Raw genomic sequence first — 18,505 nt, 5'->3', positions numbered from 1 at the left:
TAATGCTAAGAAATACATGAAATGTTCCTTATTATAATAAAGCATATGCTTGATAAAGAGGAATAATAACACAGTAGAGTGAATGCACGGTCCCAGTTTTAGAAAGATTGTTTTACTATATTCCTTTCCTGCTCCTTACTTAGGAGGCAGTGTTGATGTCAATAAGCTGGACACTCTTTTAGAAAACATGGGAATCAGCATCACAGAAGGAGAATTCATGGATCTGATAGAAAGATTGCCAGATGATGGTGAGCACTGACATTCCCCCTTTACTTTTTAAGAGATATTTATTGTTTTCATCTTTATTGAGATGCAGTCAACATATAACGTTGTGTAAGTTTAAGGTGTAAACCTGTTGATTTTATATACTTGTATATTGCAAAACGTTTATGCCATAACTAACACCCCTGTTGCATCACATAATTACCTTTCTTTTTTATGGTGAAAACATTTACGATCTACTCTCTTAGGAACCTTCAAGTATGTAAGACAGTGTTATTAACTATAATCACCATTCTGTATTATAGTCTCAGAATTTACTCACATTAGAAATGGGAGTTTGTACCTTTAACCTAACACCTCCCCATTTCCCCACCTCCTCCCTCAGCCCCTCATAACCACAATTTTACTGTTTCTGTGAGTTCAGTTTTTTTAGATTCCACATGCAAGTGATATCATATAGTATTGGTCTTTCTCTGTCCAACTTATTTCACTTAGCACAACGCCTTCAAAGTTAGTTTATCCATGTCACAAATGGCAAGATTTCCTTTTTTCTCATGGCTGAATAATTTTCTATTGTATATAATATACCACATCTTTCTCTAATCATCTGTTGACAGAGACATATCTTGGTTATTGTGATTAATGTTTCAATGAACATGGGAGTGCAGATATCTTTTTGAAATCCTCTTTCAAAGTGGGATTTTGAATCATATGCTGTAGGATTGCTGGATTATATGGTAACTCTATTTTTCATTACTTGAGGAACCTCTGTACTGTTTTCCACAGTGGTTGCACCAATTTATATTCCCACCAACGGTGAACAAGGGTTTCCCTTTCTCCACATCTCCATCAACATTTGTTATCTCTTATCTTTTTGATGATAGCCATTCTAACAAGTGTGAGGTGATATCTCATTATGGTTTTGATTTGCATTTCCCTGATGATTAGTAATTTTGAGCACCTTTTCATGTACCTATTGGCCATTTGTGTGTGTTCTTTAAAAAGATGGCCATTCAGTTTCTTTGCCCATCTTTTCCCTGGATTTTTGGGGGGTTTGCTACTGAATGTACAAGTTCCTTATATAGTTTGAATATTAACCCCTTACCAGAAATGCAGTTTGAAAATATTTTCTCTCATTCTGTAAGTTGCCTATTCATTTGTTTGATTGTTTCTTTTTCTGGGCCGAAGCCTTTTGGCGTGATGTAGTCCCACTTAGTAATTTTTTCTTTTCTTTTTCTTTCTCTTTTTTTTTTTTTTTTTGCTTGTGCTTTTTGTGTCCTATCTAAAAAAATAATTGCCAAGACTCATGTCAAGGAGCTTTCTTCCCTATGCTTTCTTCTGGAAGTTTTACAGTTTTCAGGTCCTACATTTAAGTCTTTAATCCATTTCAAGTTCATTTTTGTGAGCGGTATGAGATTATGGCACAGTTTCATTCTTTTGCGTGTGGTTATCCAGTTTTCCCAATACCATTATATCAGAGACTATCCTTTCCCTATTGAGTATTCTTGGCTGCCTTGTTGACAGTTGACTGTATATGTGAAGTTTTATTTCCAGGCTCTCAATTCTGTTCTCTTGGCCCATGTATCTATTTTTATGCTGTACCATACTGCTTGATGAGCCTTGTAATAGTAGTTTGAAATCAAGAAGGGTAATGCCTCCAGCCTAGTTCTTCTTTCTCAGTATTGCTTTGGCTGTTCGGGGTCCTTTGTGGTTCCATATAAATTAAGGATTTCTTTGTATGTCTATGAAAAAAATACCATTGAAATTTTTATAGGAATTGGATTGAATCTATAAATGACTTTTGGTAGTATAGACATTTTAACAATATTAATTTTTCTGACCCACGAATATGAGATATATTTCCATTTGCTTGTGTCTTCTTCGATTTCTTTCATCAAGGTTTTGTAGTTTTCATTATGTAGATCTTCCACCTACAGTTGCAGAGTATAGAAATGCAACTGATTTCATTATGCTAATTTTGTATCCTGCAACTTTACTAAATTCATTGATTAGTTCCAACAGTTTTTTGGTGGACCCTTCAGGACTTTCTATATATAAGATGTTGTAATCTGCAAACAAAGACAATTATGGTTCTTCCTTTCCTATTTGGATGCTTTTTCTTCCCCTAGACTGATTGCTTTAGAATAGACTTCCAGTATTGTGTTGAGTAGAGGTGGTGAGAATGTGTACCCTTGTCTTGTTCACAAGGCTCATTTTCTTATAGGCTTTTCTTTCTCACTTCAAACCAGTGGGTTGAGGTTTTTTTTAAATAAAATAGAATAAAATAGTAAAGCTAGATATTGTTTCATGAGTCTTCATGATCACATGTGTGTGTGCGCACGTGCTCAGAGTTCTTAGTATGGTTTACAGTAAAAATTTTTGAAAATCACTGGCTTAAATGATAGTAATATAACAGTTCTATTTCCAGGCTCTTTCCACACTGTTCCTGTATGATTCCACTTAACCATATGTATTTAAGATTTCAAGGCTTTTATCTCAAACCTATACTTATTTCATACATTTCAGTTTAGGACACTGAGGTCTTTTTATGTACCATGGCAGGGGCAAGATCTGATAATATAAAAATTTAGTTAAAGTAAGGAATAATAAAATTTATATATATATATACATATATATATATATGTATATATATGTGTATATATATATGTATACATATACATATATACATGTATATACATATACATATCTTAAATTTATATATATATATACACGTGTATACATATGCATATATCCATATATATATATACACATATGTGTGTATATATATATATACACACATACCTTAAATGTTTTGTTTCCATGAAAAAAATTGAGCCAATGCTATTTTAATTTAATGTAGCCATGCTCTTTGGAGATTTTCTTGCACAAATACACCCATTTGTCATCTACACTCCCATTTTATGTTTCTCTCTTTTCTTAAGTTTTTTTTTAAATTTATTTTGAGAGAGAGCATGCATGTGTGTGCATGAGCTGGGGAGGGACAGAGAGAGAGGGAGAAGAAGAGTGAGGGAGGGAGGGGGAGAGAGAGAGAGAGAGAGAGAGAGAGAGAGAGAGAGAGAGAGAGAACCCCAAGCAAGTTCCAGACTGTCAGCGCAGAGCCTGTTGTGGGGCTCATCCTCATGAACTGTGAAATCATAATCTGAACTGAAACCAAGAATTGGACGCTTAACTAGCTAAGCCATCCAGGCACCCCCCATTTTTAGTTTCTCTTAAGTGGAGCAAAGTGCTTTTTTAAACGTTGAGCAGAATTTTCCATCAGAATCCATCTAGATCTTAATTCTTCCCCCAATTTTTTTATAGTTCTTTATCCACACCAAATTCAACACAACTATATTTTAGCAATTTGCCTTTACATAAACTCTCTAAAACATTCAAATTTGTTTTTATGGTAATAACTCCCTTTTCCATTTATAGTTCCTCAGTTTATATAATGATTAAGTTATCAATTTAATAATAAGTACACCTCTTTATAAAAAGAAGCCTGGAAACAAGTTCAACAACTCAACCCATAAGAACACAGATGTGCTGGCTTACTAAAAGTGTAGCCTAAATGTCCATCAACTGATGAATGGATAAAGAAATTGTGGTTTATATACACAACGGAGTACTACATGGCAATGAGAAAGAACGAAATATGGCCCTTTGTAGCAACGTGGATGGAACTGGAGAGTGCGATGCTAAGTGAAATAAGGCATACAGAGAAAGACAGATACCATATGTTTTCACTCTTATGTGGATCCTGAGAAACTTAACAGAAACCCATGGAGGAGGGGAAGGAAAAAAAAAAAAAAAAGAGGTTAGAGTGGGAGAGAGCCAAAGCATAAGAGACTCTTAAAAACTGAGCACAAACTGAGGATTGATGGGGGGTGGGAGGGAGGGCAGGGTGGGTGATGGGTATTGAGGAGGGCACCTGTTGGGATGAGCACTGGGTGTTGTATGGAAACCAATTTGACAATAAATTTCATATATTGAAAAAAAAATAAAAGAATGAAAAAAAGGAAAAAAAAGTGTAGCTTACTAGATATAAAAGTTTAGCATACCATCAGCATCAGTATGAATGATGAATATAGTTCAGGCCATCAGGTTGATTAAACGGAGATCAATTAAGAGATCTCCTATATCAACAAATCCATATTGAGACATAGATTTCCCAGTGGAAATCCAAATTCAACATATGAAAAGTAAACTATTTTCCCTGTTAAATTCATTCCTAGTTATTTTCTTATTCCTCTGCTGCTGTCATCTACCCACAATTGCCCATGAAATAAGCCACAAACTATCTTTGACTTATGTTCCCTCATTTTCCCTCCTAAACATATCCCAAAGACATATTCTCTGACTTTGCTACCCTACTGATGAATCTTCATCATCCTTCACTTACTGCTACAGAAGGCTCCCGATTGGTGTAACAGCCACTGGTCACACTGCCTTAAATTCATTCTGTATACACTAGCCTGAATGACTTAACCAGAGTGAAAATCTGACTTTGTCATTCCTCCGATTAAAACCTTTCAATGGGGGTGCCTGGGTGGCTCAGTCAGTTAAGTGTCTGGCTCAGGTCATGATCTCACAGTCCTGAGTTCAAGCCCTGTGTCAGGGCTTGCACTGTTAGCATGGAGTCTGCTTAAGATAGTCTCTCTCTCTGCCCCTGGCCTGCTTGCTCGCTCTCTCTCTCTCTCTCTCTCTCAAAAATAAATAAATAATAAACATTAAGAAATTTTTTAATTAAAAAAAAGACTTTCAGTGAACCCCTCTTACCTTATATGTATCGAGTCTTGCAATATTCCAGACAGTGCTAAGCATTTTTATGATAAATTAATTTATTGATTCATGTAACAATGTCTATTGAACACCTAACACCTAGCAGTCTCTATTTTAGCCTTAGGAATACAGCCATAAACAAAACAAATTAATGTAAATTTTGTGGAGCCAAGATTTTTATCTTTTTTTTCCCCACTACTCTATTCCCAAATCCAGGCAATCTGATGTCAGTGTCTAAACTGTTGGTTCCAACCAATCTCTTTCAAATCATCTTTCCACTCCCTACATGACATTTTTCCCTCAAGCAAAATTTAAAAGCTTTAGTTTTACCACACACTCTGCTCTTCATTGATCCTTTTCCTGAAATTTTTTGTCTTTCTCCAATGATAGAAAGCAACATAATACCACAAACAATGGTTTTAAATGTATAGCAGTCATGTGTTATCAGCCATTCCTAAAGAAACATGGAGTTCGAAACAGAACGAATCCAAAAGACTTAAGAGAACATTTTACCTAAGATAAACTGTATGATTCAAACAATCTTAGTGTCCCTTGCAGATAATGGAGCTATCTATCAAAATCCAAGAATTATAAATTTAAAAAAGGACAAGATACAGTGAATGGCTTTCACCTAGGCTCTACTCTAATTCATAATTTAAGTGTTTTATGCTTTATTTTTTTTTTGAGTTTGGATTTTTCAGTGTGTAAATTTTGTCTTGACTTGTAGATAAAGGGAAGGTCAAACTAGATACGTTGATTGAAGAACTGAGTTCTGTTTTAGGTAAGTGAAAAGTTACTTAATTCTTTACACGGTTCAAATGATATTTTCTACCATCCCTTTATTTGTTAATTTCACTATTTTAACCTTTCATTGATTAAATATTTCTACCTGCTCTGATAACCTATTTATTTTTGATAATCTGTGCTTTTGCAACAGAGGTACTAGGTCTTTACCTATGAGAAGAAATTTCAAAATTTAGGTTATAACTGAGATACTACATGTAGACATAATTATTTGAATAGGTCATCAACAACATAATTTTCTGCGCAGTGATATTAACCTTATTATATGTAGTATTTTCCTCCAACATTATGAACATGTGCCTTTTATTATAAATAAGGAACAACATATATTTTTAAGTCTGGTATTCACTCCGCATAATACAGCAGGTGACCTTAGGTCTTTGATTTTCATCTGGCAATAGAATATAGTACTGTCCAAATACATTTTGTTCTGTCTTTCACAATTTGTATTCTTTTGATAATGTTGTATTATAGCAACAGACTTTTCTTAATAATGTGAGAATGTTTTTATTCCTAATTCCACCGTTTGATCCTCACTCAACCAAAGCCCCAGGAGAGATTATCAGGAACTGTCCAGACCTTCACTATTGTTGATTTTCTTTGAGATGAGCTGACATCTGAATGTCAGGATAGTTTCATCCTGGTTTTGCCTCTGAATCATTTGTTTAATTATTTGTTCATACAGCAACTACATAGAAGCATTTAAGACTCTGAAAAGCAGAACTCAAACAGCTGTGAGACAAACAAAACTAGCTGAAGGTGTTATAACAAGGAAATGGAAGGCAGTCTAGAATCATGGTCCAATATTTCTTAGGCCTGAAAGAAAACTAGTCCCAATAATGCCTTAAGTCTACCTTACATAATCAAGTTATCTTTTCTTAGATAAATTGGTCTATGGTATGAATCTAAGTACAATACGCACTATTAACAATGGGGCAAATCCCCCTCTAGTCAAAAGAAAATTGAAGGCAATTCTATCATTTATCCCGGGAATTTTACCTGGCTTATTGTACTGAATAATAGGGCATGGACTGTATGATATGCTAAGTCAGCCACAAATTTTTTTTATTACTGTAGATGGAATACATTATACTTAGGAATCTGTTCCACTAGATATTATTTATTTCCCCAGAAAAGCTTCTAATCTCATGGACTCTTTTTAAGAAGACAAGGTCCATCAAGAGTATTGGAAAGTCATGCACAATTCATACACATAAATTGTCACTTAGCCCCACAGCAATTCTTTAAATTGATTTGCTAGTAAAAGGCTGAGTTATAGAGTTAGGATTGTCCTAACTGTAGCAAACTGATTGTCTCTAGTAAAACTTAAACTTTAATAAGTTATTGGTAGTAGTAAGGGAGATCATGATAGGCTAAATCAGAAGTATATAATTAAGTAATAAAAAGAATAAATATGACAAAATAAGAATAAAAATACGTGAAAAGTATACAAAGCACTGATAATCAGTGTTTTCTTATTCTCATGATCTTACATGGAAGCTGTCTACTTCATGCAGTTTTCCGCTTGTTCTGAGGATCTTGGATTTGGGGTCAGCAGGTGACTTATATGAACCACCTGCTTCTTGGACTCTCTGAAGAACCTCAGTTTGAGGTCTTTAATGTAATTTTCCAATTCTGATAATGTCTCTTAAATATTCCCAGAAGTTTTTGTGTTCAAAAGACAGTGAAATTTCTGAATAATAGGCAAAACTTCTTGTATAATCATGAATAATTACCAAAAGAAAATATATTGCCCTACAATTGAATAGATAAGATGGAATGCTCTAGGTAGGTAACAGGACATCTAAAAGTTTGTTAACCACTATGTGTGCTATGGATTTTTGACAAAAGAGTGTTTCAACCCATCCAGAAAATAAACATAATATTATTAGTACATATTCATAACTCAGAAGCAACTATATAAAATCCATTTGGAAATGCCCAAATGGTCCCTCAAGGTATAGTTCTAATTCAGGGCTCAAGGTTACAGATTTTCCAGAATTATTTTTATTTCAGAGGAGGCATGAATTGGTGATGTCCTCTAATATAATACAAAATATCTTAATCAGTTTTTAATAATGTGGCAAATTTGGGGCACCTGATTGAGCGTCTGACTCTTGATTTTGGCTCAGGTCATGATCCCAGGGTCATGGGTTTGAGGACCACATCAGGCTTCATGCCTAGCATGAAGCCTACTTGGGATTCTCTCTCTCTCTCTCTCTCTCTCTCTCTCTCTCTCTCTCTCTCTCTCCCTCCCTCCCTCCCTCTCTCTCTCCCTCTCTCCTTCTCTCCCTCTCTCTCTCAAAATAAAATTAAAAATACAATAATGTGGGGTTTTTATTCCTACAGTGATATGTTGTTTTATGTAGGATTGTGGCAAATAATCAATTTGAAATGTATGCAAGGAGGTAAAAATCCTGGCTTTGCCAGATCTTATTGTCATGGATATTATAATCTGACCATTCCAAGTATTTCTTTACAAAATTGAAGTCAAATTTTGTGATTCTATAATGGAATCTTTGAATCTGATCCTACACATGTTTTTCTTATCTATAAGAGGTCACTCAGAAAGAACTTTAGTTTAGGGACGCCTGGGTGGCTCAGTTGGTTAAGCGTCTGACTGTTGGTTTTGGCTCAGGTCATGATCTCGTGGTTCATGAATTTGAGCCCCATGTCCGACTCTGCACTGACAGCACAGAACCTGCTTGGATTCTATCTTTCTCTCTACCCCTCCCTACTTGCATGGGTGAGCATGATCTCTCTCACAATAAATAAATAAACTTAAAAAAAAACAAACAAACAAACACGAACTTTAGTCTTTAATGTGAAAAAATGAGCCACAGACGGGAAGGACATATTTGCAAAACACATATCTGATAAAGGATTTATATCCAAAATATTCAAAGAATTCTTAAAACTAAACAATAAGAAAACAACCCTAATTAAAAAGTGAACATGGGCACCTGAGTGTCTCAGTTCGCAGAGCATCTGACTTCACCTCAGGTCATGATCTCATGGTTTATGAGTTCAAGCCCCGCATTGGGCTCTCTGCTGTCAGCCCAGACCCTGCTTCAGATTCTCTGCCCCATCTCTCTCTGCCCTTCCCCTGCACACTCTCTCTCATAAATAAACATTTTTTAAAAAGTGAACAGAAGATCTGAATATTCACCTCACCCAGGAAGATATACAGATGGCAAATAAGGATATGAAAAGATGGTCAACATCATATGTCATTAGGGAATTGCAAATGAAAACAATGAGAGAATGCTACGTACCTATTAGAATGGCTAACAAGAGGAACTCTTATTCATCGTTGGTGGAATGCAAAATGGCAGAGTCACTCTGGAAGACAGTTGGGCAATTTCTTACAAAGCTAAACTTAATCGGTATTACCATAAGATCCAACAGTTGCAAATTAGGTATTTACCCAAATGAGCTGAAAACGTCTACACAAAAGCCGCACACAAATGCTTATAGTAGCTTTATTCATAACTGCTGAAACTTGGACGCAAATAAGATGACCTTCAATTAAAGAATGAATAAACAAATGGTGGTACCTTCACATAATGAAATATTATTCAGTTATAAAAGGAAATGAGCTATCAATCTATGGAAAGACATGAAGGAATCTTAAATGCATACTGCTAAATGGAAGAAGCCAGTCTGAAAAGGCTACATACATATTGTGTTATTCCAACATATTACATTCTGGAAAAGGGAAAACTATAGAGACAGTTAAAAGATCAGTGGCTTCCAGGAGTTTACGGGGGGTGGCATAGGAAGGAGTGATGGACACGAGAGTCACAAGGGAATTTTAGTTCAGTGAAACTGTTCTGTATGTTACTGTAATGGTAAATATGTGACATATTGCACTTGTCAAAACCCATAGAACTGTATGATGCAAAGGGTAAACACAAAGGATATAGCTGGATCAGTAAGAGAAAAACACATAGGCAGCTTCTAGAAGAATCTATGTGAAGGCTTCCTATGCTCTCCTTCTTATGAAGGGTCACACATAACATACTTTCCCTCCAGCAGCAAAAATGCAGTTTCACATGTGTGCCCAGGGAAGCCCATTAAGCCCTCAGTGCCCAAGGTTTTTTATTGGAGGCTTGTCACATAGGCACCCTCTGCCTAACAACTCTCAATATACCAGACTCCCAGAAGAAAAACGAATATTCACCATAAATCGCATTGTTTGCACAAGTCTAGGCACAGTGACTTAGGCTTATCAGTTGATATTGGAGGGAACATTCTGAAATCCGAGTTCCCATATGCCAGCCAAGTACCACCTGGCAAGCAGGCTCTTGTAAAGATCGCAGACTTAGCTTTGCTGTGTTAACTCTTTTCTGCACAGTCTATTTAATAAGATGATCTGCTACAGCATTCTCTCTAGTCATTATATCATCTATTTTACTGTGCACTTCTTCCTTTATGATAGCAATTTCTTTGAGCAGCATCAAAGCACCAAGTAATAATTACTACAAAAGTATGTCACCTATCCTTTAGTTTTACCAGTTTGAAATCTCTAGAAAGGGCAATGTTCAGTCACTTGAACCAATATTATATCAGTTAAGGACTTGGATCTTTCAAGAGAAACTAAACTAATTATTGCATATTTAGCCTACTATGTCCCTTTTCACTTTTAAGACAAGACCCACCAACAAATAATATTAAATTAGAGTGTGGTACTGAAGTTTCCAAATGATCTGTTTAGGATACGGACCCTTCTTGAACTACAGAAATTGTAATTACAGAAGTAGAATTTTTCTCTACCGGTGAAGGAAATAGAGTCCCTGGCTTGAGAGTGTTACACCATTGATAGTAATATGGGGAGAAAGCAGCCATAGTCCATTATTAGTAACCAACTAGTCAAAACGATATTGGATACTCTCAGGTAGCAGTAGAGATTATAATTGTATATCGTGCTGTCAGATTTAAATATGATCTTAATGTGAGATCTGAAGATGTTTTGACTAACTTTAGAAACGGCTGTTTCTCTGAAGCAAGGAGGATATAGCCAAGGCTACTGAATTAAGGGATAATCTATAATAAGCAATGGTCTTTGTGTATTGATGTGCTATGTTAATGCTCCTGAAGTGTCACCTGACCTCATGCACTGATAATCTAGAATGAATCAATCTGACTATTGTCTTGAAGGGTACTCTCTTTCTCAAAACAAAAATTTCACATAAAGAGCAGTTTATAGTTTAAAATTATTATTAAACATACAAAGAAACAAGTCACCATGAGTAAGACCCCCATAATGAACAACATTTAGCAGATGAGCAGAGATTTTAGATTTTGGTTTTTTTATTTTTATTTTTTAATATTTATTTATTTTTGAGACAGAGAGAGAAAGAGAGCATGAATGGGGGAGGGTCAGAGAGAGGAAGACACAGAATCTGAAGCAGGCTCCAGGCTCCGAGCTGTCAGCACAGAGCCCGACGCGGGGCTCGAACCCACGGACTGCGAGATCATGACCTGAGCCAAAGTCGGACGCTCAACTGACTGAGCCACCCAGGTGCCCCGAGATTTTAGATTTTGGAATTATCAGACCAAAAATGATTAAATAAGCATGCTTAATATAGTTTAATAATCAAAAGAGAGGCTGGAACACATAAGTAAAGAGCAAGCAATTTGGTAAAGAACCAAAAAGACTTTTGAGAGGTGAAAATAGTAAAAATTTAAAACATTTGTCCGTTTCTTCCAGATTGTCTGGTGTATTGGCATATAAAATTTCATAATGCTCTTTTATAATTATTTGTATTTCTGTGGTGTTGATTGTAATCCCTCCTCTTTTGCTCATGATATTATTTATTTGGGTCCTTTCTCTTTTCTTTTTGATAAGTCTGGCTAGGAGGCTATCAATTTTATTAATTCTTTCAAAGAACCAGCTCTTAGTTTCATTTATCAATAATAGCCAAACTATGGAAATGGCCCACGTGTCCATCAACTGATAAATGGATAAAGATGTGTATATATACAGTGGAATAATACTCAGCCACCAAAAAGAATGAAATCTTGCCATTTGCAACAATGTGGATAGAGCTAGAGTGCGTTATACTAAGTGAACTAAGTCAGTCAGAGAAAGACAATACCATATGATTTCACTAAGATGTGGAATTTAAGAAATAAAACAGATGAACATATGGGAAGGGAATAAAAAAGAGGGAAGAAAACCTTAAGAGACTCTTGATGGTAGAAAACAAACTGAGGGTTGATGGAGGGAGGTGGGCAGGGGATGGGCTAAATAGGTGATGGGCATTAAGGAGGGCACTTGTTGGAGTGAGCACTGGATGTTATATGTAAGTGATGGATCACTAAATTCTACTCCTGAAACCAATATTACAGTATATGTTAACTAACTAGAATTTAAATAAAAATTTGGAAGAAAAAAAAGACAATGGACTATTACTCAGCCACTAAAAAAATAAATAAATATAATATTTGAAGGATTTATAAATAGCTGAAGAAAGAACTAAGGAACTTAAGAAATTACAAGGCGTATAGCACAGAAAGACAAAGAAATGGAGACTATGAAAGAGAGGTTAAGAGACACTGAAGATAGATAAGAAAATCTTATATATATCTATTTGGAATTCCAGGAAGAAAAGAGAAAGAAAACAAGACAGAGGCAATATTTGAAGAGAACTTTCCAGAACAAATAAATAGTATAAATCTAATGAAGCCAAGTGACTCTTAAGCAGAATAAATAAAAAGAAATTTATACTAGACATATGCACTTGAAATATGCAACATACCTAATTTATGAACTAAAAGTTTAGGATTCTAGGCAGCAAACTTCAGAGATTCCCTTTACACTGATTTAAACAAAAGGCTTAATTAAACCAAAATTGTTTTTCCTTCTTAAAGTTACAAAAGTATAATAATCAAAAGATTATTTAGCATAAAAATAGTACAAAACAAAAATTATTGTGGAAGCCTGAGGCTCTGTTTTGAAACATACTTTTTAACAAGCATCACTATGTGTATTTTTATATATACTATATTAATTTTTAATTCATATTAAGGCATATAATCTTTGTACCTTTCTAGATTTATGTGCCTAACATTATACTGCTCCTAACATAATTACAATTTCAAACCATCAGGAGAACTACTTACATTTCTATTTTGTGAAGAAAAGACCCAAATTATTATTTTATTATTTATATATTTATAAACCAGCCAAGGTGATAATAAATTTTAATTTTGGGGGGTGCCTGGGTGGCTCAGTCGGTTGAGTGTCCGACTTCAGCTCAGGTCATGCGTGATTGGATCACATTCATGAGTTCGAGCCCCACATTGGGCTCTGGGCTGGCAGCTCAAAGCCTGGAGCCTGCTTCAGATTCTGTCTCCCTCTCTCTCTGCCCCTCCCCCACTCATGCTCTGTCTCTCTCTCTCTCAAAAATAAATAAACATTAAAAAAAGGTTTTTTTATTTTAATTTTTTTGTTTGTTATAGATTATGTGAATCTTAAGTACCCATGAAATTATCTTAATAGCACATGAGTAAAAATATTGCTAGTTAACAGCATTTGATTGTAATCAAACTCACTAATTTTGTGTTCTTCGCAAGTTCTTTTTTATCACCATTTCTGTCTTTTCTAGGAAAGCAAATTGATGTCAGTGATGTAGACAGTGCTCTGAAAGACATGAAAGTTGAGGTCACAGACAAGGAATACTTTAATTTAGTAAAAACTCTACCAGTTGATGGTAAGGATTTAAAATATATATGTATACTTCAAGGGGTTTAGACTACTTGCCTGTGAGATTTTCTTCGAAAATGCTGTCAGATTGTTACAGGTTGTTTTGTTTTATTTAATCATTTTTGAAAACTTTTAACATTATTTAGAATAATTCTAAATAATTATTTTAGAATAAAACTAAAATTTTAGTTTTTATCTTAGAATAAAAACTAAGTGACCCAAAAAACCAGGGTCATTTCATTTTCATTATGGTAATCAATAGCTATTTCACTTAATCTTGCCAATAAGATATGTGTATTGTTGTCCTTGGTTCCATTAATATTCCTGAGAGTAAGTGGAAAAATGTAAAAATGGAAAAAGAAAGAATGTAAGGAAAGAAGTCAAAGGTAAAAATAAATCAAATGAGATATGTTTTATAAGTTTTAAACCACTAATCCTTGCCTTTTATGCAAAAGTGAATAAATTTGCCTCATTAAAAATCTTTCTCCAAACCAACTTTGTCATTATTTGAGAGGAAATTAGGTACATTTCAGAAAAATCATTAAAAAGTCTATTTTTTTTTGAAATTATGGAAATAGGTAGAAAATTGTAGAATATTTATTATTTAGGTGAATCTCCCTTATTATTTTTCTCTGACCGTGAATCATGTCTTTTCTTACAGCTGAAGGAAAAGTGTATCAAAATAGGCTGCTGGATGGTGTGAAGGCTCTTCAAAGTGAGTGAGAAGTATGATGAGAAAGCAGATATATCTGTGATATTCTGTTATATTTCATATACACTGATTTATTTTTATTACGTTAAAAATTTCACATGTGTATTTCCCAATATTTATGGATATGTGGTATATGCCATAAATCCCTAGGAAATTACCCAGCCCCTTTCGAACTTGCACTATGTTGATATGAACAAGATACAGTCTGAGGATGAGACTCTCCATCTAGTCTTAAAATTGACCCTCCTTATACCGTCGACTAGCTTTTACTGGACCTTAAAGTCTTCATGAGTAAAGTGATAACCATAATATACATGAATTAGGAGTTTTTCTGCATCTTGGTTGTTTTTATGATAATTTGTCTCTCCTAAGGAGGAAAGGTGGCTATGAATAACCTCGTCCCATTTCTGGAAAATATGGGGATTAAGCTGTCACACAAAGAACTTGAAGATTTTTCACAAAACCTACCAGTTGATGGTGAGCATTGCACATAAAAATGCATTCCCTTTAGGACAGCTTGGGTTTGAGAGTATCCATAGACCAGTGATAGTGTTTATTTAGTATCAACAGGGCATTTTTTAAAGGATGTGGCTGAATTCAAGTTTCATGTGAAAGTACATCCTGTCTCTTCTTTAAGAGAGTGTTCTATGAATAATTAAAATTGGTGAGAGTACTGACAAACCATTCTCAGATCAAAGAATAAAGAAGAAAATGAAAACAGAATGAGAAACATTTCAAAGAAACACTAAACAATAAGAGAACAGCCTATGATGAAGAATGATTCAAATTGACTAACGGTTGGGGTGCCTGGGTGCCTCAGTTGGTTGAGTGTCCGACTCGATTTCAGCTCAGGTCATGATCTCATGGTTCATGGGTTCAGGCCCTGCATCAGGCTCTGTGCTGACAGTGTGGAACCTGCTTGGAATTCTCTCTCTCCTGTTCTCTCTGCTCTTCTGCTGTTATCTCTCTCTCTCTCTCTCTCTCTCTCTCTCTCTCAAAAATAAATAAAAACATTTAAAATGTTTTTAATAAAAATAAATGTAAAAAATAAAAATATTTAAAACATTGACAGATGGTTATTTCCAGTATATATGCCTCAGCTATTCTGATATAGTCAGAAAGACTAAAAAGGGATAGAGAGAAACATACTAAGAATTTTAAAAACATACTAGATATCAAGCATAATAATACTATTACAATATGTTATATATAACATGAGATTAAGATGTTGAAAATATTAATAAAATGAATTTTTCCAGTGTAAAATAAATAAATTACCTATGTTGAGCAAAGAAGTGAAAAAAATCGAGAGACCAATAATAATAATTGTAAAAACCGATCAAATAATTGCATCTATCAACTGTCCACCACCACCTATCACTCTAACAAAAGGTGACAGGCACAGAGAGTTTTAGGAGTAAGTTCTTTCAATTCTTCAATTTATTTTAATACTATCTAAACCGGTCCAGAGGATTCCAGTTTGAGATGATGAAAAAACCAAAATCTGTCTAGTTTTTCTTTCCTCCAATACCTAACAAAGTGAACAAGAACAAAGAGCTACAGGCAGAATTGAAGGTCTGATGGGAAGCCCAAGAATACCATCCCATGCACAGATCTGTGGTTTGGTTAAATGTCTTTACCGAGTTCATTCTACTTAACTAGAGCAACGAACCCTGCTGGGACATTAAACCAAACCTCAGATATGGGAGCAGGGCTCACATATAATGAAGACCATGTAACATATCACCACACTCTCCGATTACAATAGAAGTGAGTAGAACAGTTTTCTTTAAATACATCTAGCTGAAGAAAGCTAACTGGTCTGAGATGCTATCAAAAGAGCAACTAAACATTGTTACATTAAATCCTGAGAATAAAATGAAAATCTGAACACAACTGCTGAAGTATATGCAAAATGAAAAGAAAGGATATGGCACCAACTCTAGCATTAGCACAGCAGAGAAAAATAGCAAAAGAAAAATAAGGAAAGAAGATGGAATGGAAGGAAGATAGCATGCAAAAAACAAATAACCCCATCTTGTAGTAATATAGTCAGTTTAACCTAGGGAACAACCAAAAAGAAGTACTTGACAATTAACTCACATTACAGAGCAATTTCATGGATTCAATAAAACTAGATCTCAGAATGGGAAGGTTACATAACATGGTGGCACTAAAAGAGACAGGGGCACCTGTATGTCTCAGTCGGTTAAGCATCTGACTTTGGCTCAGGTCATGATCTTGCAGTCCATGAGTTCAAGCCCTGCATCGGGCTCTGTGCTGACAGCTCAAAGCCTGGAGCCTGTTTCAGATTCTGTGTCTCCCTCTCTCTCTTTGCTCCTCCCCTGCTCACACTCTGTCTGTCTCTGGGAAATGAATAAACCTTAAAAAAAATTTTTTTATAAAAAAAAAAAAAAGAGAGACAAGGTGCCTTGGTTGCTCAGTCAGTTAAGCATCCGACTTTGGCTCAGGTCATGATCTCATGGTTCAGTGAGTTCGAGCCCCTTGTTAGGGTCTGTGCTTACAGTTCAGAGCCTGGAGCCTGCTTCAGATTCTGTGTCTCCCTCTCTTTCTATTCCTCCCCTGCTTGTGCTCTATCTCTCAAAAATAAATAAAACATTAAAAAAATTTTTTTAAAAAGAGAGAGAGACAAACCATGAAACAGATTCCAAATGACAGAGAAAGAACTAAGGGTTGTGTCATAGACTCTAAGTCTAAAGTTCTCTTTTGACCAGCAAAAGAGTGGACACAAGATTAAAGCAAGAGATGGATAATGTCTGGGGAAAAGACAAGAGCCCCGAATAAGGGCCCTTGCCCCATATTTATTCAGATCAGAAGGCTTACACCCAAATGTAATGGGTGTATACAAAGAGACAAACTAGGAACATTAACTTGGGGATGTGAGGGAAAAGGGGGGTTTTGAAGATATACAGTGTTTGGGGTTTGGGTCAATATAAAACAAAATCTGGGCACCAGGCAGATGGGTAGATGATTGTTAACAGCAGACAGGAGGCGCTCTTTATCATACCTGTTTATCTTTGCCAGCCTAGGGGATAAGGCAGATAGGGGAAATAACCTCAGGGTTAATAAGGCACCTTTTCTTACGTTAACCATCTCCCACTTCGGGCTGCTTTGCCTGCAGCACAGCGGTCCATAGTCCAATTCACCAATTTACCTAACCTGGCCCTATTCTCCTATGAAAGCAGATTTTCTGCTGTAGTACTAACTTGGGGGTGCTTCCACCCTGAATATCTAATCTTGTTCATTTCGTATACCTATCAGGGGCGCCTGGGTGGCTCAGTCAGTTGAGCACCCGCCTTCGGCTCAGGTCATGATCTCACGGTCTGTTGGTTCAAGCCCCGTGTCGGGCTCTGTGCTGATAGCTCAGAGTCTGGAGCCTGCTTCGGATTCTGTGTCTCCCTCTCTCTCTCTGCCCCTCCCCTGCTCATGCTCTCTCTCTCTCTGTTAAAAATAAATAAACATTAAAAAAAAATTTCATACACCTATATATTGGGCACCTTTGCACCTTACCTATTTTAGGCCTTTGCCTCTCCCTCTCTATTCTGGGACCTCTGCACCCCCTCTCTATTTTGGGGTGCCTTTGCTCCTCCCTATTCCTGGCACCTTTGTGCCTCCCTATTCTCAGTGTGTCTTTGCACCCCCCTATTCTTGGAGTGCCAATCTAGTTTACCCAAACTTGGGTGTGAGCATTTTATGACTTTGTATTTCTTTATGCCTTGTTAACCCATTGGTGTAAACCTGGGGGATTCCTAAGCTTATCCCCACAGGGTTGCTGGAGGGAAGGTGGGGAGGGTGGGCTAAATGGGTGATGGGGATTAAGGAGGGCACTTGTGATGAGCACTGGGTGTTGTATGGAAGTGATGAATCACTAAATTCTACTCCTGAAAGTAATATTACACTATATGTTAACTAACTGGAGTTTAAGTAAAAACTTGAGGGGCGCCTGGCTGGCTCAGTTGGTTTTAAGCATCCGACTCTTTTTTTTTTTTAATTTTTTTTAATGTTTATTCTTTTTTGAAAGACAGAGAGAGAGCACAAGCAGGTGTGGGGTGGAGAAAGAGGGGGACACAGAATCTGAAGCAGGCTCCAGGCTCTGAGCTGTCAGCACAGAGCCCAATGCGGGACTCGAACTCACGAACCGTGAGATCATGACCTGAGCCGAAGCCGGACGCTCAACTGACTGAACCACCCAGGCACCCCTTAAACATCTGACTGTTAATTTCAGTTCGCACCATGATCTCACAGTCCTGAGA

General features: G+C 36.1%; 1 protein-coding gene across 1 annotated transcript in view; it reads left to right on the top strand.

Annotated features, from left to right (window-relative positions):
• Window positions 1–18,505, top strand: part of LOC131497525 (tRNA modification GTPase MnmE-like) — a 56,584-nt gene that overhangs the window by 19,973 nt on the left and 18,106 nt on the right. The window contains exons 9-13 of the mRNA XM_058703882.1: window positions 144–248; window positions 5,732–5,785; window positions 13,422–13,526; window positions 14,181–14,234; window positions 14,604–14,708. Coding sequence (XP_058559865.1) covers window positions 144–248; window positions 5,732–5,785; window positions 13,422–13,526; window positions 14,181–14,234; window positions 14,604–14,708 — 423 coding nt within the window. The remainder of the gene's footprint in view (window positions 1–143; window positions 249–5,731; window positions 5,786–13,421; window positions 13,527–14,180; window positions 14,235–14,603; window positions 14,709–18,505) is intronic.

This window comes from Neofelis nebulosa, chromosome 16, assembly GCF_028018385.1.
Source record: "Neofelis nebulosa isolate mNeoNeb1 chromosome 16, mNeoNeb1.pri, whole genome shotgun sequence".
In the NCBI taxonomy this organism is placed as follows: domain Eukaryota; kingdom Metazoa; phylum Chordata; class Mammalia; order Carnivora; family Felidae; genus Neofelis; species Neofelis nebulosa.
The sequence above is the reverse complement of the archived record's forward strand: the minus strand, read 5'-3'. Positions and strand labels throughout refer to the sequence as shown.